This window comes from Pavona decussata, unplaced genomic scaffold, assembly GCF_977016875.1.
Source record: "Pavona decussata unplaced genomic scaffold, jaPavDecu1.1 SCAFFOLD_119, whole genome shotgun sequence".
Taxonomy (NCBI): domain Eukaryota; kingdom Metazoa; phylum Cnidaria; class Anthozoa; order Scleractinia; family Agariciidae; genus Pavona; species Pavona decussata.
This window is the reverse complement of record NW_028145533.1, coordinates 198,705-226,625: the sequence shown is the minus strand read 5'-3', so window position 1 is coordinate 226,625 and position 27,921 is coordinate 198,705. Positions and strand designations below refer to the sequence as shown.

General features: G+C 37.9%; 1 protein-coding gene across 6 annotated transcripts; it reads right to left on the bottom strand.

The window, feature by feature from the left end:
• Nucleotides 1-76: 76 nt before the first annotated feature.
• LOC146469732 (uncharacterized) lies at nucleotides 77-26,152 on the bottom strand. Of its 6 annotated transcripts, XM_085122873.1 has the most exons (22): nucleotides 20,193-20,702; nucleotides 19,635-20,027; nucleotides 18,983-19,240; nucleotides 16,146-16,520; nucleotides 15,358-15,615; nucleotides 12,922-13,188; nucleotides 11,779-12,069; nucleotides 11,210-11,521; nucleotides 7,188-7,469; nucleotides 6,201-6,230; nucleotides 5,675-5,791; nucleotides 5,361-5,379; nucleotides 5,206-5,245; nucleotides 4,690-4,951; nucleotides 4,133-4,243; nucleotides 3,018-3,208; nucleotides 2,592-2,714; nucleotides 2,212-2,282; nucleotides 1,956-1,996; nucleotides 1,714-1,810; nucleotides 1,491-1,590; nucleotides 77-1,078 (listed from the first exon to the last, which is right to left on the bottom strand). In XM_085122873.1, exons 1-22 carry the CDS (start codon nucleotides 20,275-20,277, stop codon nucleotides 1,010-1,012), a joined length of 3,792 nt encoding a protein of 1,263 aa, XP_084978999.1. In that variant the 5' UTR covers nucleotides 20,278-20,702; the 3' UTR covers nucleotides 77-1,009. The 6 variants fall into 6 exon arrangements, with proteins under 6 accessions (XP_084978999.1, XP_084979001.1, XP_084979003.1 ...); XM_085122875.1 differs by lacking the exons at nucleotides 15,358-15,615; nucleotides 16,146-16,520; nucleotides 18,983-19,240; nucleotides 19,635-20,027; nucleotides 20,193-20,702 and adding exons at nucleotides 23,770-24,027; nucleotides 24,714-25,091; nucleotides 25,889-26,152; XM_085122877.1 differs by lacking the exons at nucleotides 19,635-20,027; nucleotides 20,193-20,702 and having other exon boundaries at nucleotides 19,116-19,131.
• Nucleotides 26,153-27,921: the final 1,769 nt, after the last annotated feature.

Here is a 27,921-nt window from a genome sequence, read left to right as displayed (position 1 = left end):
TATTTAATTATTAATTTCTTTCAGCAAGCCAGTTAAAAACATCAAATATCCCAGGGAAAAATATTAAACCGGTAGCTCCTTGTCAGAAACACTCTATTGTTTAATTCGAAAACTAGATCTCGTTGTCTAATAAGAAGACGTACACTATGGCGAATGATTGAATTTCCGCAAGTCAAGACGAGTAGTATCTCTGTCTTCCTCTGTGCTTGACGAGGCATAACCAATTTTAAAAAGCACAAGCAATTTTATAAATTGGGGCCTTTGTGGAATGCAGAGCATTAGAATACTAGGCACGGGTCGAGTAAGTGGGTACAATCATATTGTGATTACCATGAGTTGGTCACATTCCCAGCAAAGCTTCTCAACAATCGGCCGACAGAAGATTGCCGTTCTATCTTTCCATCATTTCTTTCTTTTATTTTCTGTCTATTTTTCCACTGTCTATTTACCCATTATTCATTGATTTACTATTTAAAGACAAATTCACGCACATCCATCAATTTTTTTTTCAATCGCAGACAAGACCAGAAACAAAGCTATATGTTCTAACATTTTATTAACATGCTTTATTGAGGTAATTCTAATAACAATTCAATGTAATACACCAAAAATATATTTATCTATTTCGGGTCGTTTTTTTTTTCACAACAAAGACGGATAAGTATAGAAAATTTTCTGTCATTTGAAAGATTTTAATAACTTGTAAGACTAGCTTCTCCGTAAAACACGTAGTATCTGATATAAATTCATTTGATGCATTTTATGCAATGCAATAACAGAATTTTTTTTCTAAGGGGAATTTACTTTAAAAACCTATTCAACAAAGCAAGCAAAAGCTTTTTTTTACAAGGGTTCAATGTTTTCAACCTAAGCCTAGGAACAACCGCGCTTTAATTTGTTTTTTAAGTAACAGTCATTGATTCGAGTCAGGCCTCTCCTGTGGTATCGTTGAATGAAAAACCATACAGTCTGCACGCATTGACTTTCTGAATTCTAAGGATTCGGTTAGCTAGTCATCTTCCAGACCTTTGACGTTGGCGTAAAGGCTTTCGTCATACTGGCTAAGGTTGACATACGTCTGAAAAAAAAAAAACGTTTTTTACACCTTATTGGAAGGAACTTTAACTTTTATCTTATCATACTGACTTACCTCAAAAGGCCTGGGTGTCCCTTTAGATACTCGAATGAAAATCTCAGGCTAAATTATTTCGTGTTATCAACACTGTGCTTTGTCAGCAATTCCAGTAAAATTGTGCAATACGAACCAGTTCACAAGGATACTTGAGTTATAACAGAAGTTTATTTTCTTGTCGCAGAGGTAAATAGACGTAACATTTTGGGGGTTTTGGAACAGACCAGAAGATCCTCATAATGCATTCTATTTGTATACAATGAAAGCGTATACAAAACAAGTAACTGAAAGATAGATGGAAAACAAGGGCAACAATCAAGCATTTTGCACTGGAAGCCCCATAACATTGTTTTCTTACCTTGTGATTTTTCTCCATTTCTTTCATTGTCTTTCTCAGTTTTTCAAACTTGGGTCGATCAGTTGGTTGTTCTTCCCAGCATTTCAGCATAATCTCATACCTAATCCGTACAAATAACATTATCAGAAGCAAGCTGAACCACCAAACTCTATCAAGATATTGGATTTTTTCTCATTTCGCGTGGCCAAGCTAAATAAAATAAAAATGAAAGAGATGTCCTTACAGTTTGCTGTCCACGTGAGTTGGTTTTGGCATTCTGTATCCTTCTTGAAGTTTCTGGGCGATTTGTCGAGCGTTTATATCTGGATATGGACAGCCGCCTAGGTAAGATAAACGTTCATACACTATTATTACACAATGCCATGAGTTTGAAGTGTGGTGGATTTTTTCATTTGCTTGCTTGCTTTGATTGAAAGTCAGGAGATGGTAATGTGTATTAACTTGCCGATACCATAATCAACTTACCTACAGTAACAATCTCGTACAGAAGGATTCCATAACTCCACCTGCAAAAAGGAAAGCCAATAGAGTTCGTTTAAGTATTGCAACCTCAGATATTCTGTTTGTTTGTTTGTTTGTTTGTTTAATTATTTATTTGAATGCCGGCCACGGTTTAACTGTTATCCTTTCCAAGTACGATAAAAATTCTCCTGTACTTTACGCAAGAGGAACCGTTAAATTAGGGAACCAACCTCGTTTAGTAGCAAACCAAATAACTTACACGTCACTCTGTGTTGTGTATACTCCAAAAAGCAAAGCTTCATAAGCAGTCCACTTTACAGGCAAACGACCCTTTGGAAGTAAAAGGAAAAGTCCACCATAAAATAAACAAACCACACAACAAAAAAACATGTGACAGTGAATCTCGATGAACCGCCTAATAGAACTAATAGTTTTGTTGTTGTGACGTGTATGCAGATTGTAGTGTTATAAAGAAATAATCGCCAGAAATAGTTACAATAACTTAAGCTAATTTCATTAAATATAAACAAAGTATTGAATTGATTGATTAATTGATTGATTGATTAGTTGATTGATTGATTGATTGATTGATTGATTGATTGATTGATTGATTGATTGATTGATTGCTTTCTTACTCACCCTACTTTTCCTGGAATAAATATCATCCTGGTGTAAGTTCCTTGCCATCCCAAAATCTGTCACCTTACACTTCTCTCCTTCACCAACAAGAACATTTCTCGCCGCTAAGTCGCGATGGATAATCTAGAAGAATCGGTTTAATTCAAGCACGTTCAATTAATGTTTATTAAATGGATATGAATTTTTAGGTGAATGTTTTTACACGATATTGAATACGGACGAGTATGTGCGAAGGGAATTACAAAACACGACGAGAAAGTATCATGCTGATAGCTGAGCTGCAGTTTTTCTGTATATGGATAAGTTAAACTCAATCAGCCACTGCTCTCACTGTTGAAGGTAACAATCTCCGCCTGTCATTTTTGCTGATAGAGTTCATTTGAAAGTTGACCATTCAGACTTTCACAGACTTAATTTGAAACCAACCTTCTTTGAAGACAAGTAACACATTCCATCAGCAGTCTGCCAAGCAAACCTCATCAACTGTTCTGCGGTCAGGCTGGTCTGCGGTTTTACATCCGGGTCCTTATAGTACGTGTCGTTCAGTCCTCGACTCTTCCTTAAGTAACCAAGCAGGTCACCAAAAGGCACAAACTCAATTAGGACCAAAAGCGGATCTGTGTTAAACAGGATGAACTGGATCTTAAACTCCAGGGTAAAACTTGCGTGATTTGGACAATAGACCTTTATCACACGGCGGCCATGTTGAGTCTAGGTTGAATAAAAAGCTTTTTTTTTTGCGCGGCAACCTCGCACTGAATTCGTGTCAAGCCGAAACTTGCCGTGCGAAAACAAAGCTTTTTGTTCTCACGAGACTCAACATGGCCGCCGAGTTATAAGGGTCTATGCTTAGCTGAGCAGTGCAACAAGAATAACACGGATTACGAAGTCCTGGTTTTAGCCTTACAACCCCATGTTTACGGACACCCACATAAAATAAGAAACAACAACAACAAGAAAATGAAACATGTCGACAAGATTAGAACATTGCATGTAAGTTAAACTTTTATTATTCCACAAGTTTCCCTTTCCCAAGATCTAGACGTAATGCCTGTATTTGGCACAAAAAATCTAAAAAGTTCTACTATCTCTATCAGACTTCAAATTTTAGTAGAATTAATCTGTCGATAAAATCGTGTAAACAGTTTTTGTGCCGAGGGCCCAGGCTCCAAGCAAATATGTGATCATACCGCTTCGGAATTTCTTGCAAACAAAGCAAATGTTTGACGTCACTATGGCACTTTCTGATAAAGCGCGCGGGTATGGATTTTTACGATCCATGGTGCGTTTAATAAGATGAGTCACTTTGACCCCAGTTTAAAAGACATAAATTCTCATTCCTAACTAATAGACGAATAAGGCGAAACACCGAGGAGGTGGTTGGTATAATAAGATTTCTTTTGCACGACAACACAATCGATTATAGTTTAATTTGTGCTGAAAAGCTACCGCTGTTGTATTCACATATACACATTGCGGACCCATTTTTGTATCAAACTTCTCTACAAATAAGCTCAAATGTAAACCGGTATTTTCATTACCGCTCTCAGTGACGCATCCGATCAGTTTGATCACGTGAGGATGAGGTTTCAGTTTTGTCATCAACTCCAGTTCTGACAACAAATGCTTCCTGTCTGATGCCGGGGCATTCGCTTCGGAAAACAACAATAACAAGGATATTGTAAGTACATGGCACTCCTTTGACTGGGCAGAAAGCTAGCTAGGGTGACAAACAGTTAACTTTACAGGTGTGTAATCTACCGTCTGCATATAATGCTAAGATCATTAATTTAGTGGCGTCTAGATGTTTCTGCTAAAAAGTCCATTCAGGTGTTAGGAGAACGTGTTTGGTTCTAGTACGAGTACTACAACCGTATGTCTAAGCATTCGAACGACTTTACCTGCTTCAGTGTGGCAGCATGACCGAACTTATCAATTACATGCATCGTATTTCCCTTATAAAAGCAAGTAGCAGAAATATGGTTTTCGATTCCACAACGCATGGCTCCCAGTGAGAGGATCCACAAGGAAAAGATATCCAAACGTGAATTAAAGATGGTTATATAGTAATATATACAGGTACTTACCATCAACTTACCTTTAAGCATTTTTGCCGCCACCGTGATGTATTTCTGGCTTTCACGGAAATTCCATATTGTTGCCTTGGCAACTTCAGAGAAGGCTCCTTTACCGATGATCTTAATGACGTTGACTTGCTCTCGATTGAGTTCCCAACTTCTTGTCGAGGGATGAAGTGGCATATAATCTTCACCCCCTGGAGTTGCATAATTGGTTTCTTCACAGTTGGCCTCCGCGACTAAAGGCTGAACGTCAGCCTCCTCCTGGTTTGCTATAGAAGCCTTGTGGTGAAGAAAAATTAAGAAAACGTTTTAGGCAGTTAAAACTGATTTCCGATTAAGTTGTAAATAGTATCACCTTTTTTAATCCTTCTCCATTTATCCGGCTAACACAACATCGTAAAGTGTACTGACAGTATATACATTGTAATGCTGCTGCTGCATAGTAGGCTGCAATGGCTCTTGATAGGGCTGATGAAAACAGCATATTTCTTTCACGTTCTTTTATGCCCACTTTGTCATGAAAGATCACTTACCATAGCTATGTGTTCCTCCCCGATTCTAGATTCACGTTTACTGAAGAAAAAGACGAGAAGTACGTTCAGAACATGAACATTGCAGATTCTAAAATTTCTTGAAGGAGAACTTGAAAAGTGGCAGAATGTCACTCAACTATCAAGTAAACACTTACCGCTTTAATTTTAGCATCTCTGAAACAGAAAGAACAATTTTATGTGAAAAGACTACAAATATTATCATCCTTAAAAAGTTTGTCAGTTTGAAAAACATCCTAGTCGAAAAATATGCACTTTATTCAACTCATATCCCAGCTCGCCACAAAACCGGTGATACTTTTGAATGATTCTAAATTGATCCTCAACTGAAGGCACCATATTCACAATGTTCCTGGTACTGCTCTCACGAAAATTTAACTCAGTCTGGCGGCATTGGTCTTGACCAATGTTCAGAAAGCACGGACATAGGCTATAGTAATGTCTAACTCACCTAAACGGCTTCGCATTCTCCATAGCACAAAGACCAATGTAAGAACAGAGACCAACAGTACAACGATGACACTGATGTAAATGATATGGAAAAGCTTTTCCTTGCCAAATGATGAATCTGGATGGTAGAAAGTAAACCAAGAAAATAGTGGAGTGACTACCGGGTTCAAAGCCTTATCAAAAGTGATTGAATTTAAGAAGATTCAGTAGGCGGTACGTGTTTAGTATTCATGATTAGATATCCAAACCGAGGATCTGAAGACTTCTTGGGTTTCCCCAAAACCAGGAATACATTTTGGGGCTTCTCTTTCCTCTCACAATTTTTTTTAGCATGCGATGGTAGTTAACAAAATTAATCAAGGAGTAACATTCAATAAAGTTGTCTCGTTTCTTCAAGAAGAGATGCGTATCTCGTAAAAATAGATTAAAGGAGTAAGAGAAAATGTAAAATCCAGCAGCCACATGATTTTTTTTTTCTTTTCCAAAACCGAGGTAGGAAAAGTTATATATTACATCATTCCTCTTACCTGCTTTGCTTTCCGGCGGCAGAGTGAGAACTGAGAAAACAAAAGTAACACTGTCGTCAAGGAACATGTTACGAGGGTGCTAAAAGTCTACTGAAAAGATCGTCGAGGTAGGCAGTGTGGCCGAAAAGACACAATTTCGCAGTCGCGATTGTTTGGTTTGCTCATTGATTATTTTTATGCCTTATCTAACTGCCCTCAAAATTCTATATGCGCTACACTAATGTTCGGTACTGCAATAAAGGTTCAGTAACTGATTTAATTTATCTTTTCTTGGTAAAATAACTGATTTTTCTAGGATATATGTCTCGTAGTTCTAGTTGTTGTGGAAAACAACTGAAGTTCACGGTATTTAAGCTAATTTGGCATGACTATACTACAAAAGCAAATTCTAAGGGGCTGTTTACGTGGAGAGAGGAAGATCCTAGCACTAGGAAGATCCTAGAGGACGGATCATCCTAACGCCATATGTTTTCTCTATTCAGTTTACATGCAAAAAGTTGTACTTGGCCCTAGTGTTAGGATCTTCCTAGAGATAGGAACTTCCTAGCTGAGAAATAGGAAGATCCTAGCACTAGGAAGATCCTAGCACCATGTAAACTACTTTCGCTCGGAAGATCCTAGTACTTGGGACAAAAAGAACAAACATGGCGGCAGCCGGGCGTTCAGCTGCTTAAGGCCGACAGTTATTCTTCTTTTCCTTCTCCACTTGGTAACCACTTCGACCGAAATTTCTGCATGTAAAGCAAACGAAAAGTTTTTCCGCCTTCTTGGATCTTCCTAGTGCTTGGATCTTCCTCCCTCCATGTAAACAGCCCCTGAGACTGTTTGATAAGTGGCTGAGCTCAGGCCAAGAAGCGACGTAGTAATGATCCCCGTCATTAACCTCTGCAACCTCTTTTGGACGCTGATTTCAATCACCTGCAAAATTTTCTGTGTCAGAAAAATAGAATCCACAGCATCAAATAGTGTATCAACTTTAAGGCGTACCTTCCGACATTTTCACTGTCTCAATGTTGTCCTTCGGACTTTCGCCAAGCTTGTTTGTCGCGGTTACCACAAATTCATACTCGTTGTCTTTTTCCACTTTAACAACATATTCACGTTTGGAGATATCAGTTATGACTCTAAGCGTTCTCCACCGTTCATGATTGCTCATTCTTTGGTAAACGGAATACTGTGTGATGTTTGCTCCGTTGTTGAATGGCTCTTCCCATTCGAATGTTATTTCAGCATCTGTTATTTCTTTCTGTTTCACGGCGTTGGGTACATCTGCAATAAATGCAAAACTGATGACAATCTTTTTCCTCGTCTCTATTTTTATTTACCAACTATACTTAATGGTCCTGAAATACTTGCATTATAATTTATGGCCACTTTAGGGTTTTGTAAGAATCGAGAACTGCCAGTTTCAGCGACCACTTAGTCGAATTTCTGATATTTTGTCTGAGGATACCCTTGGATTAACTATTTTCGAAAATCATATTTTAAAGTTCCAAGGTATTTTATTTTTTGAGAAAATTACAAGAGTTTGAAATGCGGCCTAGGTGCGGTCACGGGCCGATGAAAACCGCGAAAATTTAGGTCAAAGGACGAGGCCCCGTTCACGGTGTAAAATAACCCAATGAACTTGAAACTTTACAAAAACCTAGACCAACCATCTTACAAGGGAATTAGTACAATAAAAATTCCAAAATCGCTGGCCGGTTTCTAAAGCATGCAGATTTGTGTACGCTACTCAAAATGGCCTTGAAACTAATGCCCATTTTCATTGAAATAAAAGTGTTTCTGGTATGTCATTTTCTCTAAATTAAATCTCATATCTCGAAAGACGAAGAAAAGAACTTTTTTTGTGCCAAGTTTCAAGCTCTGATTCAAACTCTTTCCCACTCAAGGAAGATCGAATATGCGTGCGATACTTGCGGCTCGCAATTTACGTCACGAATTTAGAGATCAGAACCGATTCACAAACACTTGACATCTGGAGCCCGTGAATGTTTCCAAACATCACATATTGGGCCCTAAAACTAATCAGACGAACTGAAGACAGCCATTCAATGTTTTTCGACCCCAAATTTCTTTCCTACTCTGCTCTAAAATAATATAGTTATTCCGGTCAATTAGCCTACGAAACATGTGCAACAAATTTGCATACCATTTCGATGTCGCAGGAAAAAGTAGTGCAAATCAAACTTTACAGCTCCTTTATCTTCTTAAATGAAGCAGTCTATCAGTAAAATGGAGAAAAAATGAAGCAGTCGATCAGTAAAATGGAGAAAAACGTGTGACTTTGTTCCTATCGTGTTGTTTTGAGTGTTCGTGCTTAGCAGCGACGGCTCAAATCAGTAAGCCAATGTGAAACCGAACAACTGTAACTCGATATTCACTTTGCTGATGTGGGTAACGCGCACGTGATTCTGGCCAGGCACTTGCGCCTTCAGGACGCTTGTAGAAAAGTACTGCTTGCTACGACTACCCTGGTGATGATGACCTTTTCGAGCTTAAGGACTGTTCAAGAGATCTGAGAGCCCACCTTTCCAGCCTTTGTTTTTTCCGCGGGAAAACATCGACGTTCAAGTATTAGTGTCAGTTTTTGGTTTTTTGACTTACAGTAATGCAGAGCCTGGAACGTGGATTTTTTGCACAAAAAAATCTATCCATAACCACCATCCCCACAATTAAAAATATAAAATTTGCAACTTTGAGGGTATCAGAGTAGTGAGTTCCCCACCGACCAACCCGACCTCACCCACCCCCATCCCCCCTGGCGATAAGCGTCAATTGTCATTATTGTTTACTTTCCTAAACCGGTTTTCTCGTTGTTCCTGCCAGTTTCTTTCAATTTTCGTGAAGATTGGAATCTTGCCAGCCTTGGTCTGTCTGGTGATGGCCACAAAAACTAACTTATTGCTAGCGCAAGCGGGTGAGGGCCGTAACTACCTTATTACTAGCACGTGCGGGTGAGGGCCGTATTTCGCCTAGTCATTTTCCAACTTCAGATTTCGTGTTACTATTTTTCCACAGAGTTGAAAGAAACTGGAAGGAACAACGAGAAAACAGTCTAGGAAAGTAAACAATAACCACAATATTATTAACGCTTATAGCTAGGGGGGAGGGGGAAGGTCGGGTTGGTGGTCGGTGGGGAATTCACTACTATGCTCTCAAATATACAGATTTCATATTTTTAATTTTGAGGACGGGGGTTATGGATGTTTCTTTCCTTTTTTTTTTTTTTTTTTTTTTTTTTTTTTTTTCGCGAAAAAAAGCGACGTTCCAGGGTATGTATAATTGAAGTTAACAAACGAAAGGACACTAATACTTGAATTTTTTTCGCGAAAAAAAAATCAAAGCTGGCAAGATGGGCTCTCGCATCTGTTGTACAGTCTTTTAGCTTGAAAAGGTTTTCATCACCAGGGTAGTCGTAGCTTGGCCAACAAGCAGTACTTTTCACTATTTTACAGTTTCTAAAAGTGCCCTGTACGCGCAAGATTCCTCACCGAAATGCCTGGCCAGGATCACGTGCGCGTTACCCACATCACCGAAGGAAATATCGAGTGACAGTTGATCAGTGTCACACTGGCTTATTGATTTGAGCCGTCCCTGCCAAACACGAACACTCAAAACAACACAACAGGAACAAAGTCACACGTTTTTCTCCATTTTACTGATCGACTACTTCATTTAAGAAGATAAAGGAGCTGTAAAGTATGATTTGCACTACTTTTTCCTGCGACATCGAAATGGTATGCAAATTTGTTGCACATGTTTCGTAGGCTAATTGACCGGAATAACTATATTATTTTAGAGCAGAGTAGGAAAGAAATTTGGGATCGAAAAACATTGAATGGCTGTCTTCAGTTCGTCTGATTAGTTTTAGGGCCCAATACGTGATGTTTGGAAACATTCACGGGCTCCAGATGTCAAGTGTTTGTGAATCGGTTCTGATCTCTTAATTCGTGACGTGAATTGCGAGCCGCAAGTATCGCACACATATTCGATCTTCCTTGAGTGGGAAAGAGTTTGAATCAGAACTTGAAACTTGGCACAAAAAAAGTTCTTTTCTTCGTCTTTCGAGATATGAGATTTAATTTAGAGAAAATGACATACCAGAAACACTTTTATTTCAATGAAAATGGGCATTAGTTTCAAGGCCATTTTGAGTAGCGTACACAAATCTGCATGCTTTAGAAACCAGCCAGCGATTTTGGAATGTTTATTGTATTAATTCTCTTGTAAGATGGTTGGTCTAGGTTTTTGTAAAGTTTCAAGTTCATTGGGTTATTTTACACCGTGAAGGGGGCTTCGCCCTTTGACCTAAATTTTCGCGGTTTTCATCGGCCCGTGACGCACCTAGGCCGCATTTCAAACTCTTGCAATTTTCTCAAAAAATAAAATACCTTGGAACTTTAAAATATGATTTTCGAAAATAGTTAATCCAAGGGTATCTTCAGACAAAATATCAGAAATTCGACCAAGTGGTCGCTGAAATGCAGTTCTCGATTCTGACAGGCAGCCGCTCTTAAAACAACATGGCATCGTGGATCTTAACGCACAACGTAATAGTTTGCATCAGAACCTCCCCCACCCACTACATGCAAGACCAAATATTTAACAATTATTAGACGAGGTTGAGCAAAATATCGTGATTTGTCAGTAGCCGAAGCCTGAGGCAAATAACTGATCTTCGAGACTTTGAAAAGGCACGATATTTTGCGACAACCGAGTTCAATAATTCTTTGTTTTTCATAATTATTTTCGGGAAGCGGTAAGCGCGAGCTGCTTTGCAAGAGTAATGTTAGAAATCAGATGGCTTCCTTCTCATTTAAATCATATATTCTGTCGACGTCAAACACACAAGAGCTTGCCTGCAATTATGCATGAGCAGAAAACACGGTTGGACAGTATTGGGTACAAGCAGAACTGTCCATTATTTGTAGGCAGTTATTTGCAGGTCACGTGGTTTGCTCTATCCATTACTCGCTGGGGACATTCTATTTGCAGTTAAGACTTACCGCTTTGGGTGTTGATTCTTTTGACCATTTCCTCTCCTTTAAAACTCTCACCGAACTTGTTTGTGGCAGTAACCACAAATTCATACTTCTTGCCTTTCTCCAATTGAACAGCATAGTGACGAACTGACACGTCAGTGATGACCTTTATTTTTTGCCATGGCGATGGTATACCATCGTGACTCACAGTTCTTTGGTACACAGTGTATTGTGTGATGGGTGCACCATTGTTTTGCGGCTCATTCCATTTGATCACCACTTCCACCTCCTTTGTTTGAGCGGGCAAGTCGATGATATCTGCTGCTAATGGGACCCCTAGAGAAAAAAAAAAACAACATAAATATCAAATTTCCGGGTAAAATAAAGTGCTTCCATGAGAGGTTGTTTTCATCAGTGGCTTGCATAAATGCAACTTGTCTATAGTTAATGAATTTTATGTTACTACTGATCATTTCATCTATTTGGGTTAGACATTTTGGCCTTTTCTAGTTAAGATATTGTTCAAAGTTTTATTAGTTCTGTGTGAAACTGTATCATATTTTAACCCTAAATATTTTTATTGAAATGCTTACCTTCAAAATTTGTCTTGAAGTCTTTTTGACCAGCATCTCCCTCGAACACAAAATTCCTGGCATAGACCTTCACATTGTAGTTGGTGTTTCTGTTGAGCTTTTCAATCAACTTTTCTCTAGCAGCGGGGTCAGTGATATTTTTATTAATTATTTCGCTGTCACCCTGCAGTATGACCACTCGGTATGCTGTAATAGGACTCCCTCCATCAGCTGGTGCAGTCCATCTTACTGTCAGTGAAGAGGCTTCGATGTCTGCGTCTGTTGATGTGATGCTCGGGGACCCTGGTGCCTCTGAATAAAAGTAAAGCACCACATTTAAAACCTGTTTCCAATACTAAAAACAAAATTCGCCTTCCTTTACCATTATTATTGCATCGATGGATACAACGCCGACCATCAAAGAATAAGGCTATCCCACATAGACTAGGGAAATGATTCTCAGTGATGTTTTAGCTGCTCCCTGTACGCAATTTAATGAGAGATGCACTTTAAATAGCGAGAATAATTTGATTGGTTGAAGACTGGTTGAAGTCAACACCGCTTTTCCTTAACTCGTCTGTGTTGCTTTTCCCGTCAATCTAATTTATAGATGCAGCAATAGCTGAAATCGAGCCACTTTCATTTTGGTGCATTTAAGGACGGTTCCTACTATTGTTACTGCGCATACGTTCTGCGCATCTCGAGATACTCGGGTTCCTATGGGTAGTGCTCACTAATACGGGAATATTTTTGCGCGGTTTAAAACTATGCGGAGAAAGCAGAACTTAGCCAGTGCTCTTGGTATCCAAAAAGAAAATTTGGGGTAACCATGCATTTTTCCGAGATAATTAAGCTTCTATTTAGGAAAAACTGCCATACATTGCTTTATATTTTGGCGGTTTTTGGAAATATTGTTGCTTAATTATCTCTGAAAAATGCGTGGTTACCCCGAATTTTCTTTTTGGATTTCAATAGCCCTTGCTAAGATCTGCTTTTTCTGCATAGTCATAAACCGCACAAAAATATTTCTGTATTAGTAGGCACCGTCCTTAAGATAGCAACATCCAGATATAAGGTGCACTAGTTTACAATTAAGGTTGTTCTTTCGCTACAATGTATTTACAGTTGCTTCGACAATTGTACTTAAGCGATGCATTTACTTACTAATCTGCTGCACTTGCAGTGTTCGTATAGAAGGAGCACCAACACCATTATCCGCCTTGCAGGTGTAAAGTCCAAAATCTTGATCTCCCCTCATAACAATTGTCACCGTGTTCTCCTCGGCAGTTACTTTCTTTATTTCACTTTCATTGGCTTTTTTCCAAGTGAGAGCTGGCGTGGGAAAACCATCTGACACACACTTTAACGTCACCTTCTGGCCAATCCATGACTTGGATACGGAGGAGGTAATGTTCTGTATGGTAGCAGTATCTGTTGCCGGGGGAAAACTGAAATAAATTACCTGTCGCAAATGAAGCAAGGGCACCCTTACAGAATTGGTAGTTATTGTTTTAGTTTGCTTATTAATCAATAACTCTCGTAATCTGACAATATAACTATCACAAGAAACTGGAAAATTGGATAATGCATTTGCAGCGTTTTCATTAGCGAAGTAGCCATGGCCGCATATCAGCTGTTAGTATATAACAAATAAGGGGATATAATATTTTTTGGCGTGTTTTCGCTGCTGGGTGCTCAAAGTCCAAATAATATTTGCTATTCACCGCAAGGCATTGTCCTGAAATTTTGCGTGAGGCTTTCTTGCCTGTTGAAAACAGCAAGATATTAGCAGTATTTCTTGTCTATTTTTTGTTTGGACACAACTATTATTCAATTTACGCTTCAGTGATGGATATGGGATAATTATGGCTGCAAAATCGGCGCTACACGCCTCATTGGCTATTTATCTTCTCATAACCAACGCGCCCTTGTGAAATAGCTGGAAATAATTGGAAGTATTGCCTAATAAAAGAAAGGAAAAAACAGATTCAATGCTGCTCTCTGACTGGCATTGATTACGTGAGAATTTATAGGTTATGTGTACAGACACTTGTACCACCAAAAGCCGTATTTATTTAACCGAAACGGAATTAAATTACACTTACAGCTGTTAAACAAATTAGACTTTATTGATGAATGTACATTTAAACATTTCATGAGGAATGCCATGGCAAACAACACGTTACAAGAGGTAGAAGTTGTAATACAAGGGCTTTATAAATCCAAAAAGATGAAAGGCATTATTTGAAGATCATGAATTCCTTTCCATAATCTCCTTTGCAAGTACAAGGCCTTCATAGACTGATAGCAAAAAGCCAATAAATTTTCCTCTATTGTATTGCGCCTTCGCATGTAGTGATGCCGCGGATGCTTAATTCTAGACCGACCAACAGAAAATGGAATTATAGCAACCGTTTCAGCAGCTAAATCTGTTCAAACATCCCGTTTTCTGTTCTCAGTTCGGAAGGGATGGATATGAAGTTGGGCTGGATTCAGTGAACATTTGTATCTTAGCTTCAGCAACATGCCGGCTCTATCGATACATTCTCTAAAATATAATAATATGTGAAAAACGATGTTCAGCAACAAGCGTTTATGCCATATTCACTTCAGAACAGTGAGTTTAGTGAATTGAAAACCGACTAAGGGTTCAAAATGGATATCCTTTGGGGTTGAAGCAGATTAGTTGAATATCGTTAAGGTCCGTTAAGATATCGTTAAATTCTTAGCGACAGATTCAACTTTAAACATCATGTACATTAATCCCATAACTGATAGTTAATCAGCCAGATTTAAAGCAAGGGGAATTTATCAAGTTGACTACAAAGCCTGATGCTGTACTGACGTCATCTGGGAACCTTTTGAACAGGTTTTTAATCAGCAAGGAACAGATGTTTAGATGAGAATTCATGGCGGTTACCAAACAAAGCGAAAAAGAGACCATGTCCAGTGGCGGATTTAGCTTTTGGTCACAAATGCTCCCAGAATTACTATAGAGCAGAATCTTCACGAATGTGTGGGGGAGGGGGGGAGGTGGCTTGCCCTCTCGGCACAGTTTCTTTGGCCCGCTCTTTCTGAATCTTCTGGAGCCGCCCTGATTTCTATTTAGAAAACTTTTACTGCTTTCTGTTAGCCACTATGCATATGTCTTGATGTATGAATTCACGTCTACTTTTAAGTACTTTTTTTTTTTTTTTTACTTTTAATTACTTTGCTGACACACAATGGTGGCACGAAAACCACGGTAATTGGACCACCTCCATTTTCAACACCGGCTACTGGACAGAAATTTTGTAATCTTATGCTCCTCTTAAACAAGCCTTAAATTGTTTAGTGGTTAAAGGAAATATCTCACACCAACATGATTTAATGAGGTTTTGAACATCGACATACCGCGTCACCTTCAGGTCAGTACAAACGCAAGCTGCACACACTTGGCAATGGATACGATTTCAAATGTTGAAAATGCTCCCAACAAGGTAAATAGTCAAGGCATAAAAGTGAGTCGAGTACATTGTACATGTCTTGTTTATTTAACTGTTGGCTCGACAGGATAAGAAGTACTTTACATACGAAAACAAAAGGTATTTCCGTACTCACAGTTTACCAAGAGAAATAGTGTTCTCTCTATACTTCCTGCAGAGTTGTTGGCCCTGCACGTGTACAACCCCGCATCCTCCTTACGAATGTTATTAAAGATCAGATCAGTTGATTTGGGTCCAAAGCTCTTCACCTGTTCGTTATGGATCCACCTCACATCTGGCTCTGGTTTACCAGTCGCCGCACATGAAATATTAAGGGTATTTCCCTCATTGTAACTTGTATTTACTCCAGTGAAGTAAGTTATGACTGGTTTTTCTGCAAAATCAAGGCGCTAAATTTAAACAAGGTTATTAATTCTCGAGCTAAAACTGTCCCTAATTCAACTTAATTGTATTTACTATCGATGTTATTACAGTTATTCCTGTTTCATCGACAGGTCATTCCAAGTAAATGGCCACTATCACGTGCACGTGACATAATTTCTTCAATGAAGCCCTTTGCCTTTGTAAACAACCTTTGAAAAATAAAAAAACATTCTTTCTTTAAGCTAAGGTTTCCTTTATTTAATTGACAGCCAATCGTAACATAGAAAAGACTTTATGGCATGTACATCTGACAAGAAGTGTCACAAGATATGCACTGGCGTCCAAAAATATTTGTGTATATTACTTCAGTTCCCTTGCATCACGTTGAAAATAAGTATAGCTTCCACAAGAAACGGCAAAAAAACTACGATAATCGAGTTTTGAAAATTCGCGTCCTCGTTTAACTTTACATATACCAATATCTCCTTCTTTCATCCGTTTAGTTGTATAACTAATAACTATCTACATACATGTACTCACCTAAAACAAGTAATCGTACGAAGTCATATTTAATGGTAGGTATCAGACCATTATAAGATCTCAACTTGCAGCCATAAAAGTTTTCATCGTTTTTTGTGATGTTACTTAGTGTGAAGACAGCATAGCCAGAGACGGAGTCATTACTAAGACTTCCGTTCACACGTCCAGTGTAAGCTGGTGGAACAACTATTGGCACTGATCCTGCCTTGATTAGAGATACTAGTATTTTATTAAGGTCGTTAATGTTGGGATCTTTGAGTCCCCAATCAACTGCATCAGGATCACCAGAGAAGCTCCAGGTGAAGTTCACAGAAGATCCAAGCAATCCTGACACAGAGCTTCCTTGGTATCTTGATATGAACTGTAGTGGACTCACTGCAATGACATTAACAAAATATCATCTAAACTCTATTAACAATTAAGCCTTATCCAAAAAACACAGGCTAAAGGATACTAATTTTGTAAATTATGATTATTTAATGGGAGTTAATGGGAGTTAACAGAAACTTCTGTTCACTCAAAACAAAACAAAAAATAACAAATCATTCCTGCTAAGGCGTTTTCCGCGTTATTTTGATGTGAACATAACTCTTTTGCTACAATAATATTAATTGACCAAAAGAAAACTAGAGGCGTGTAATAAAAATATTCTTTTTATCTAAATAAACTTTGAATCTGGATAAGAAGGCTTGAGGAACTAAGGAATTGCCCAGTGTTTTCAAAAATCACTTTTTAGTGGAACTACAGCTTTTTGTGTTTAAGATGTAGAGCAATAGAAAAAAAATATCAATGGCAAATAAGCTAAGAAGATTACGTTTGTGTTTGATGCAATAACGCACGGATAAAAATAGCTTTAGTTAAAGAACATGCATGTAGTGATATAACCAAGGCGCAGTTAATTGGAAATTAGAACACAACTATAAACAGCTCTAGTTGCAGAAAACGACCACAACGGAAGTTGACAATTATCGATTACCTGTTTAATATTTCCACTGTCGCCTTATATTAAATTAGAGGTCATACATGACTTGTCTATGCAAGTGGGCCCTGGATATCACGTGATAAATATTTCATTAAGGCATAAACGGTAAGAGCCAAATTAAACTTTTTCTCAAGGGGCATATTTGACTATTTCATACATCTCGTTAGGCTTATAATCTACGGTGAAAACCCATTCTCTGCATGAAGTAGCCGTAAGGTAGAAAATCGAGACTCATACATACCTGAAGGTGGAATTAACAACAGTGCAATGAAAGCAAGACATTCAGTAAGTGGTCCTGCGAGCTGCATTTTAACTAAGATAGTCAATCAGTGAGGCGATCTTGTCTCTGAACGCAATAGACGAAATATTTCACTGAACTTGAAGATGTTAATATCATTGAAACGGTACAACGAACGGCGGATTGTTTTACAATAGCAGCTGGTCAACGCGGAAAACTCATCGTCTCGTGACGCAATGCTTAAGTGGAAGTGTTGAGGTCACGCCGACAGTTATTTTTGTTATCAATTGTCAATTTTAACTGTCAATTGAAGAAAAAAAGTGAATAAAACAATGTATACATTTCAGGCCCTATATTTAAACTGAGGTCGTGCGGGTTAAGCAATACAAGGGAACTAAAGATAACGGTAACATTAAAGGTAACGACAGCTTCAAACTATTAACAAAAGTTTTGTAGCTCAACAAGTTTTCGGTTGTCTTTAGGCCATTTGTGGCACTCTTAACAGAAGCTGGTTGTTTCCGCGGCCAATCAGTCTCAAGTCAATTATTTATCGCCAATGTTCTTAGATAACAACTAGCACGAGTGGGAATCAGCTTTTCAAAAAATAGCCTAACGTGTCCGAGCTCATCACAAGTGAGTGTCAGTAAAGATCAGTAAAGGATTTTCCGGTTCTCTCGGTTTTGTTATATTTTGCTTTGTTTTTGTCAGTAAAGTCTTTAATTGAAGGAGCGATCAATTCTTGGATAAGATAATCACCTTCATCACTTACTGAAACGACGAACACAGTCCTGAAGCTTAAGGCACTGGCGAGACATTAGCGTTTTTTGGACGAAACCAATTGTGTCTATAAGTTCTCAGTATGCGTTTCGTAAAATGGGAATTGGTTTCTCAATCCTGTGTGGCATTATGCTAAACCGGAATCAAAAGGACAAGGTCATCACTGATGTCTATTTTTGAAATTCGTTTAAACAGTATCCTTTACCTTATGAAACTGGTAAAATGGATTAAATAGTCATTACATCTTTCTATTACTCTAAAGTCGTACAGTGTACATGTATCGGAATCGCCAAACTAAACCTCAGCTGTAGTTTTACGGTTCAAGTATAGCTAGCTGCCTTAGAGCCTTCGGGGGCATCAATACCGGAACTTGTTTCATAATAACCTTTTGTAACGCTTTTTTTTTTTCGGGGAAACTGAAAGAGTGTCGTGTCCAAGCAAAACAGGAAAAAGTGGACAAAAGAAGTTCTACATTAGATCCGGCGAAATACCATCAGTGTGATAAGGGTCATTAATGTAGGCCGCCTCGAGAGATTAGAGGATACTTATGAGTAAAAATAAATATGGGCAATCATGGGGCTGGATGATTTCTTGGAAGCTTAAAGGGCACACGAACTGCTGTGGCCGAAAAGCGAATTCGGCTACAAGTAGCCGGTAAGGAAAACAAATTGAACTGAGTCAGTAAGATCAGAAGTCATTTATATATTCAACCTAAAGGTCAAAACAACTGTAAAGTAGCTAATCGAAAATTGAAGAACATAATTACGGGAGATAAAAATACGAAAAACCCCATTGTTTGTCTCATTTTTTACCAAATACATAATATCAATAATTACTCACAGTTAACAACAACATTTAGTTTGATCTCTTTACTTCCTGCAGAGTTATTGGCCCTACACGTGTACATTCCTGCATCTGCCTTGTTGATTGCACTAAAAATGAGATGAGCTGTTTTTGATCCTGAACTCCTTACTTGTCCTTTATGAATCCACGTCATATCTGGGTCTGGCTTTCCAGTCGCTGTGCAGCTGATATTAAGAGGACTCCCCTCATTAAGGGCTACATTCTCTGCAGTCGGAAGAGTAATGTTGGGTGGTTCTGTGAATAAAAGAACGGGTACCGTCGATTACTCAAAGAATATCTAAAATAACTCTATTCATGAAGCGCAGCCGCGTTCAGTTTTTCCATTTTTTACGAGCGATTCGCCTATGGAAGATGGAAGATGGAAGAATTTCAGCTTCACTTATTAAAACAAAAAGTCAATAAACATGGGCATCATGAATAGAAACCATAAAAGATGGGGTCGGATGAGTGCTGAAACGGATGATAATTTAAAGTTTTTGAGGTCTTCTTTCGTGTATTCAAAAATTGGTTTAACATCCATATATTTCTGTACTTATCTCAGTCTGCATTTGATTAGTCAGAAGCTCAGTGCAAAATGCTTATCCAATAAAATAGAACTAGATATGGCTTTATTAAAATTATGGTCTACCTTGAACAACGAAGTACACATGGTCGGACTTGGAAACTTCAAAGTCGCTTATTGGAAATATTCTGCACAAATAAAACCTCTCATCAGAGCGTCTGATGGAATTGAGAGTGAACATGGCCTGCCCAGAAAACTTGTTACCCAAAAGTCTTCCAGTTACACGTCCTCTGTAATCTAAAGGGATACTTGGAAGAGGCATGAAACTCCCTGTATTGTTAATTGATACCAGTATTCCATTAGTAATGAAGCTATTTGTATCATCTTTCTTCAATCCCCAGGAAACTCCAGCGATACCATCAGAACCACCCGAGAAGGTCCAAGTAAAGTTCACAGAAGAACCAATCAATCCTCTTACAGTTCTTCCTTGATATGGTGATGTGAATTGCATCTGGCTTGCTGCGAGAAGAAATGTAAAAAAAAGAATAGCAACTTAGGAACCTCTCTTCATTCAGCTGACCTCCCCTCTGACAAAGGACGCATTTTAGAATACTTCGATGTTTAAAATAAACTATCCATAATAAAATGCAATGAAAAGCAGATTAAGAAATATATTTCACATACCTGCGTGCCGAATAAACATGAACACAATGAGGGAAGCATATCTGTCGGTTTCATTTCTCCTCCGCCGTAAGTTTACAGATCGCATCTTATTGGTGTCTTGTAGCCAGTGGTTGATATCTTCTGTGTATCTCTGAACGACTTTTATCGCTGGATGTTGTTCCAATGTAAGCAATTAAAGCACCGTTTGTCATGGATGCAACTCTTGTTCTCTCGCATCAAATAACACGGGAAATTTCATAGTGGCGTGCCAGGTCAAGCGCTTTGACGTAGGTCATGGTGATATCTATTTTTGTTCACCATTTACATGCATTGTCATTAACAACATTTTTTTAAAACAGCTAATGGGCCTTGTCTTCAGATCTGATACTTTTTACAACTCTCTGCGAACAAAATCGGTGTTAATTTTGTCATTTCACATCCCATCGGAAGTTGAGTCGATTTTAAGTTCTGTCAAGCTAATTTGAATTCTTTTATTTGTTTACTTTGGATTGTAAAGGTCCACCAAGGGATGTTATGGGAGTTTTGTAAAGGTGGCTGTCAAGATTATTCCACATTATGGCTGTAACTATTGAAGTTTGGGTTTCTAGTAGAGTCGGACTTAATTCCTGTAATGTGAAAGATAGAATGAATCAGATGTTTAACTGACTTTTTATTTGTTGAATTTTTTGTGTGCATGTGTATAAGTGAGTTAAAGTTGTGAATAAATAGATTGGATAAGACACAAGTCTGCCACGGCGTGCTTTTGCTGTCCGGTCGTCCAAGAAACGATCCAACCAATGCACTAGTCAACTCGACTCATTATGTGATTTCTCGTTTGAAAGATTTAAGCCATAGGCTTATAAACGTCCTATGGGCTAGGCATATCTTTGTGTCTAACCTTTTGCATTTGGTAGGCATGAAGAATGATTACGACATAATAGTTAAGACTTAGCTTTGAAACTGACTGTTAACAGAGTAATGCATCTGATAACACAACGTAAGAGGAAAAACCCTCTTACTTCAGCCTGTGGTATTAACTTCCCTAGGCTTAGTATATAACACTTACAATTAACCGCAACATAAACTTTTTTCTCTGCAATTCCTACAGAATTGTTCGCCCTGCATGTGTACATCCCTGCATCTGCTCTGCTGATTTTACTGAAAGTGAGATGGGCCACTTGAGAGCGAGAACTCTCTACTCGTTTGTCGTGGATCCATAGTACATCTGGATCTGGCTCACCTGTCGAATTACAACTGATTTTAACGTAGTTGCCCTCTACGAATCTTGCATTGGTTGTAGTGGAAAGAGTGACACCTGGCGCCTCTGTGGAGTAAAAACAGAAGAGTAAATCTGCGGGTCTGTTGTTAAACATGAAAATCCTGAGAATACACTGTGTAATCATGCAAACATAAAATAAAAACTTCGTTTCGCTCTTCCGTTAGTTTTAATTCCACACCTTGACTCACCAAAAATGACACAAAAAACAAGTATTTACCTGCAACAAATAGATACACATGGTCGAAATGTACATCATCGAACCCAGTGAGTGGATTAATCTCGCAGCCGTAAAATCTTTCGTCAGATTTTCTAATGGAACTAAGTGTAAAGATGGCCTGACCAGAGACTTTATTACCAATGAGACGTCCAGATACGCGCGTCCTTTGTAGTCTGCAGGGATGTTCGGAATAGACCTTGGATTTCCCGATGGATCTAAAACTACTAGTTCACCGTTGTTAATGAACATATTGATACCATCTTGTTTGAGACCCCATCTTACTTCGTCGTTACCATTAAAATCGTTAGAAAACCCCCAGGTTAAGTTCACGGAAGAATTAAGCAATACTGTCACGATTGTCCCTCGATATGTCGATATGAATTGCATCAAACTTCCTGTCAAAAACTACAAGAAAATATCATAAAGATAAACGAGAAAATCTCTTTCCTGTTTTGTCTACAAGTTGCGATGCATGATTTTCCTTTTGTTACATTTTCCATTGAATTACCATGAAAGTGGAATGACTTTCGCACTGGTAAAATTCATTTGTTTTGTGACCGGAAGAAAGGAAGCAACCCAGATTATACCCCACCAACTAGCATGCATTCCTCGTACACAATGCGAAGAATACATGCCATATGGAATACATAAATTTTCTAGACCACAACAAGTCTCTTTGTAACTCAGTGTTTAGTGACAGTGTTCTGTAACTGGTAGTACAGAAGGTCGCGTGTTCGACTCCTGTTGACTGACTTTCTTTTCACGCAGAACAAGAAGTGTTAATTGTACGATATATTTCAGTTTAGTCAATGGTTTCCCCGGCTGTTGACTGCAATGCAGATGAATTAGCTTGAAAGATAGAAAAATTAAATATTTCATCATTACTGGTGTGTATCACCAAAACAAGCTGAAGTCACTGAATATTATCGGTTATGCGTACGACTAAACGTCGGTATTATTTCTACTGATCCCCTGCACATGAAAGCAGAATATAGTCATTCTATTGATAGTTTGCATGTGACGTCATGGCTACCATGTTGGTGAACAGGAAAAATAAGATTTTGCTCCTCTGGGAGTAACTTCTACTTATATGTAAAGTATGTGAGCAAAAGGTTTTTTTTCCACCAACATGGCGGCAATGCAAACCACCTATAGCATTTACATTGTAAGATAAAAGTTTCTTTCTTTCCATCCAAGTACTTGATTCTTGTCAGCCTCACAGAATTATCGGTAGCACCTAGTAAAATACTTTGAGTCTCGCCACAAATTATTCGTTCAGCGTGGAACAACAGTATGAAACGTTAAAAGCTTTTTAATTTTAACTATTTGAATCAAAGCCAGTTAAAACATAGACAGTGATAGAAAACATATACATACCTGCTGCACGAAGAATTAACAACATTCCAAGAAAGGCACAGCATTCTGTAGATATTAATTTTACCGAACGCATCTCATCGACGTGGTACAGCAACACGGAAATTTGTTCATTAGAAGTATGAAACGAGAAACTAATTTCCTCGATCGGTAGGATGGGCGATCTGACTTGATAACTCTTGTAATTTAAGGACACTTGGGAAACGCTGAAGCTGCTTCATCCCAGATCAACATAGCTTTAGCGGAAGTTTGTTACGTCACACGTCACACGGCACACTTTTTTTAGTTAGTGCAATATCTGTAGTTTTATTTTCGAGATGCAAGCAAGGCGGTCAAGAAATTTTAGTTCTTTCCGTAAGTAACAACATGATTTAGGGAAGTAATATTGTACTTTGGGTTTTATAATAATTTTCTATTTTGTATTTGCATTTTGTATCTTGACTATAATTGTACGGTCTTCAATGACTTTTGTAGTTCAAAGAAAATTTGGTCACAGAATGAAAAGCAGCTTGGAAATTTAATCTGTTAATCTGGGCCCACAGACAGTTGTTAAAATCACATTATTTAATGGATTAAGCTGCTTAACATTTTGGATAAACAGTGATCGAATTAGGGTGATCCAATCATAAATATTTTTTCTTTAAATACATATAATTACCTGTGAATGAACTAATTGAATGAACGTTTGCAATTCAAATAGACATCAATAACTCACGTATAGTACTTACAGTTAACTACAAGATTGAGCTGTTTCTCTGTAGTTCCTGCAGAATTGTTGGCCCTACATTTGTATGTTCCTGCGTCCGCCTTGCTGATTGCACCAAAACTCAGATGAGCTGCTTTGGACCCAGAGCTCAGGACTTGCTCATCATGTATCCACGTCACGTCTGGACTTGGTTTACCAGTTGCGTTGCAGCTGATATCAAAAAGACTGCCCGCACTATAAGTGGAATTTGCTGCGGCGGTAAATGTAATGCTGGGCAGTTCTGCAATTATAGTGATATAAACTTGACGGTTTCGTTTTAATAATAATAATAATAATAATAATAATAATAATAATAATAATAATAATAATAATAATAATAATAATAATAATAATAATGACGTCGACGACGACGACGATGATGATGATGATGATGATGATGATTATGATGATAATGATGATGATGATGATGATGATAATAATAATGACTTTATTAACGCGTCAAGCAACAATCTAGCAGAAGGGATTCCCACTGCTAGTAGGGGACACCTAACTTTCTAAAATATAATCATAGAATACAGAACGAATTAATGATAACTCACTAACATACCAACTACTAAAACTCTATTCATAATTGTCAAAATTCTACAATCTTGTAATTAAAACCGTCAATACGAATTGCAAAGGTAGCACCTACTACATCCAGCTAAGATGTTACTTAGATCAAGACTGCATATCCAGGTCTTAAACTGCTTACAAATGGCAGACGATCTGATGGTTTCATTATGCCAGTATACTAGTACTATTTCTGTACTCAGATCGCCCTTTAGGATACAAACAGATAAAAAGAATTTTTCGCGCACAGACTTATAGTACTCATGATCTGTCAAGTTTCACCAACAAAATAAGTAAACGTACAATGAATTTAACAAGTTAAGTTGCAAATAGACGTTTTACCAACATTCTTACCTCCAACAAACAGGTACACTGTGTCAAACAGTGTGGAATCGTCAGGAGAGGTAGGGCTTAAACGGCAGCCATAAAATCTTTCATCACCCTTTGTAATGCTCGCAAGTGTAAAGACAGCCAGGCCAGAAGATGCATTTCCACTTCGTCTTCCACTAACGCGTCCAGCGTATGCCGCGGGAACTGGTAAAGGGACTGAAACTGCCTTGGTCAAGGAAACCAATCTCTTACCATTTTCAAACAAATTTGCACCAGCTAAAGGGAGTCCCCAGTCAACTAGGATGACATCACCAGAGAAACTCCAGGTAAAGTTAAAGGAGGAACCAATCAATCCTGTGACAGTATTTCCTTCATATTTTGATGTGAACGTCATCTGACTTGCTATAAAATACAACTGATAAGTGTTAGGGTTCTATAAACAGGGTATTTTATTAAAAATAGGTAGATGGAGACAAAAACAACATATTTCAGATAACACAAGTTACACATACTGTTTCAATTCTATCTGAATTGAATGCAATTATCAACAAAATAATATAACTGAGTCTATCTGCCGCGCTAAAATCATCACCTTTTGCGTTCAGATGCAAAACAATTTTATGAAGTTTGTACAGGGGCCTAATAGTCACGATCATCATAATCATGACTTACCAGGAACGTTGCGTGACATCATCTTACTGTGGATCTTTGTAAAACATTTTGAGCATAAATTACGAACTTCAACTAACTGCAGGTATCTTTTCAATATTGATTTTTTTTCTTGAGTGAGAGAAAACGTTTGACCGTATTCTCTTAACAAGTTTTGTCTTTCAAGTTGATCAACCAAGTAAGGAAAATTGTTTTATTGAATAACTTAATTTCATTCAAATTCCAATTATTAAATGATAGACTCTGGGCATTGTTAACAGTCCTGTGAACAAACGTTATATAAACCAAACCAAGTGGAGTTTCGATTCCTCACGTTACAAGACAGTTTTTGGCATAAGAACAGGAGGGGAACAAGGGCACACGAGGAAATCATAATGCATTCCAATGTGGTGCACCATATGAGCTGACAATCAATCATGTCCAATTTACCAATAATAAAGCGAACAGTTTATGAACTTTTCAGCTCCTCTCATTTATCTTGTTTGTTCGCAGTTGGCAAAATAAAATGACGGTATGAAAGTTATACATACCTGCTGGTGGAATAAACAACATGGCGAGAAATATACAACATCGTGTAGACATCTGCGGAATTGAGTTTCCAAGGTCCGACATGTTATCGATATTGAATTGTCCGCGATGAGACCTTCAAGGTCCTTGAAGTCACCGTAAATGCGTTATATTGACGATATGCAGTCAAGGTAAAATCTGATGTTGTTTGGATCGATTCATCAGTCGTTTGGTTTGTTTTGATGTGTTTTTCCGCCCTGGTTTTCTTCGATATTTCAGAAGGCGGAAACTCAATACGACGTAGCACGCTTGAGCGGAAGTCGACAACATCGATTGTTCTTTAGGGACGGACCATTAGAAAAGTGATGGGGGGGGGGGGGGGGGTGGGGGATTTTCAGTTTGCAGGAATTTTTTTTTTCGCTCAGTGCTTGTGCAGGAATTTTTTTTTCGGTTGATACCCTCTGCACGAATTTTTTTTTTTGTTGTTGTCGTTTTCCAGAAAAAAAAACTTTAACCAAAGGATTTTTTAAAAAAGTTGTACTTTGTGGGCTTGGAATGATTACCTTTAACCCATAAGTGACATGGACAAATAAGTGTACTCTTAATTATACATAAGTCATTTTCTTAATACGTATGTGTATGTGTTAGCCATTTCTATAAACTGAATAACAGTGCCATCATGTAACGCCCCACCATTATAAAAATAAAATGTCAATAATCTATTTCAATAGCCCTTTTCACGGTTGAGTTTTTCATTTGCATTACAATGTTAATTATCCAACGTGGATGCGAGGCAATTTTGGGCTAAAACTACAAAATAGCCCGAAATTGCCTCACGTATATGTTAGATTTCATTGTAATACAAATGAGCCGTGAAAATACAAATAACCGTGAAAAGGCTATTCCAGGTTATCCAGATCTCTGTTTCTTCTTATACGTTTCAGTTATAGTCGCCCAACTATGTTCCCTAAATTAACTTTGAAGGACTGAATTTTATTAGAACATACTTTTGCCATTCTTTTTCGTTGTATCATATATAATTGTATAAAGCAATTCCAGAGTACCGATTGCCTTAGCTGCCATGGTCTATGAACTATTGTACATGCTCCGCAAAAATGGCCAACGTATGCCCCAGCAAGAAAAAAAGTGCGAGCCAGATTAAGCAACATTTCGTGTTTGCTTTTAATAAAACTATTACTATAGAGCACTTGTGCGGATGTTAGATATAATGAGATGATTGTGCACCTCAAAAACTATCTAACATCTCATCTCAAACCCACGCTCTAAGAAATTTTTATAATAATATGTTGCAATTTTATATTGTGCATGTGCATGTACATTTTAATTAACTTTATATTTTATTAAGCTTGTTAAAAAAATGTATGTTATATGATAATTGACATGATATGATTTGATATGTTATAAAATTAAGAGAATATTATAATTGTCTTCTTTAATTTAGTTAATCACTTATTATCACGTGCAGCTGCCTGAAAACTCGAAACGTACATGTGGCATGCATGGTCATGGTGAATAAAACCATCGGTTCGTTTCCTTCTTATAAGATTAAAGGTTCTTCGCAAAAGAACTGGTTATTCTTCTCAAAAGATTTCTGGTCATGACTATTCTTCCCAGAAGATTTGCATGTAATCTATTCTTGCTTGAAGAATTCATTCTCGTCGCAAGAATTCTCATTCTTTTAACAAGAATAGCATTCTACTCTATTCTTCTGATAAGAATTACGTTTCTTGAGCGAAGAACATTTGAAAAAGGCAAATTAAGAGTGCCATGAGACAATATCTAAAAATTACAGCATAATGGTCAAAACTAAACAAAAACAACGAAATTAGTGTCTAAGTAGTATACACAGCAACTGATGAGATTCCAAGGATTCTAACGGCTCAGAATGATCAGTAAGAAACCCTCCATTCAGTATATATGAGAATTCCCCCTCACGATCAAGATAAACACCATTAAGCAGAGCGGTAGCATCACGTTTTGATCAAAAGGGAAGAATCTCTTATACAAAAGGAAAATCGCTTAAAGACATGCTTGT

Excerpts from the sequence above, each read along its gene's own strand:
- LOC146469732 (XM_085122873.1), bottom strand. The coding sequence starts at position 20,277 with ATGCGATCTGTAAACTTACGGCGGAGGAGAAATGAAACCGACAGATAT. Across the intron at positions 1,997-2,211 it reads TACACAACACAGAGTGACGT|GTGGAGTTATGGAATCCTTC; the intron begins GTAAGTTATTTG and ends TCCTTTTTGCAG. Across the intron at positions 1,079-1,490 it reads AAATGGAGAAAAATCACAAG|ACGTATGTCAACCTTAGCCA; the intron begins GTAAGAAAACAA and ends TTTTTTTTTCAG.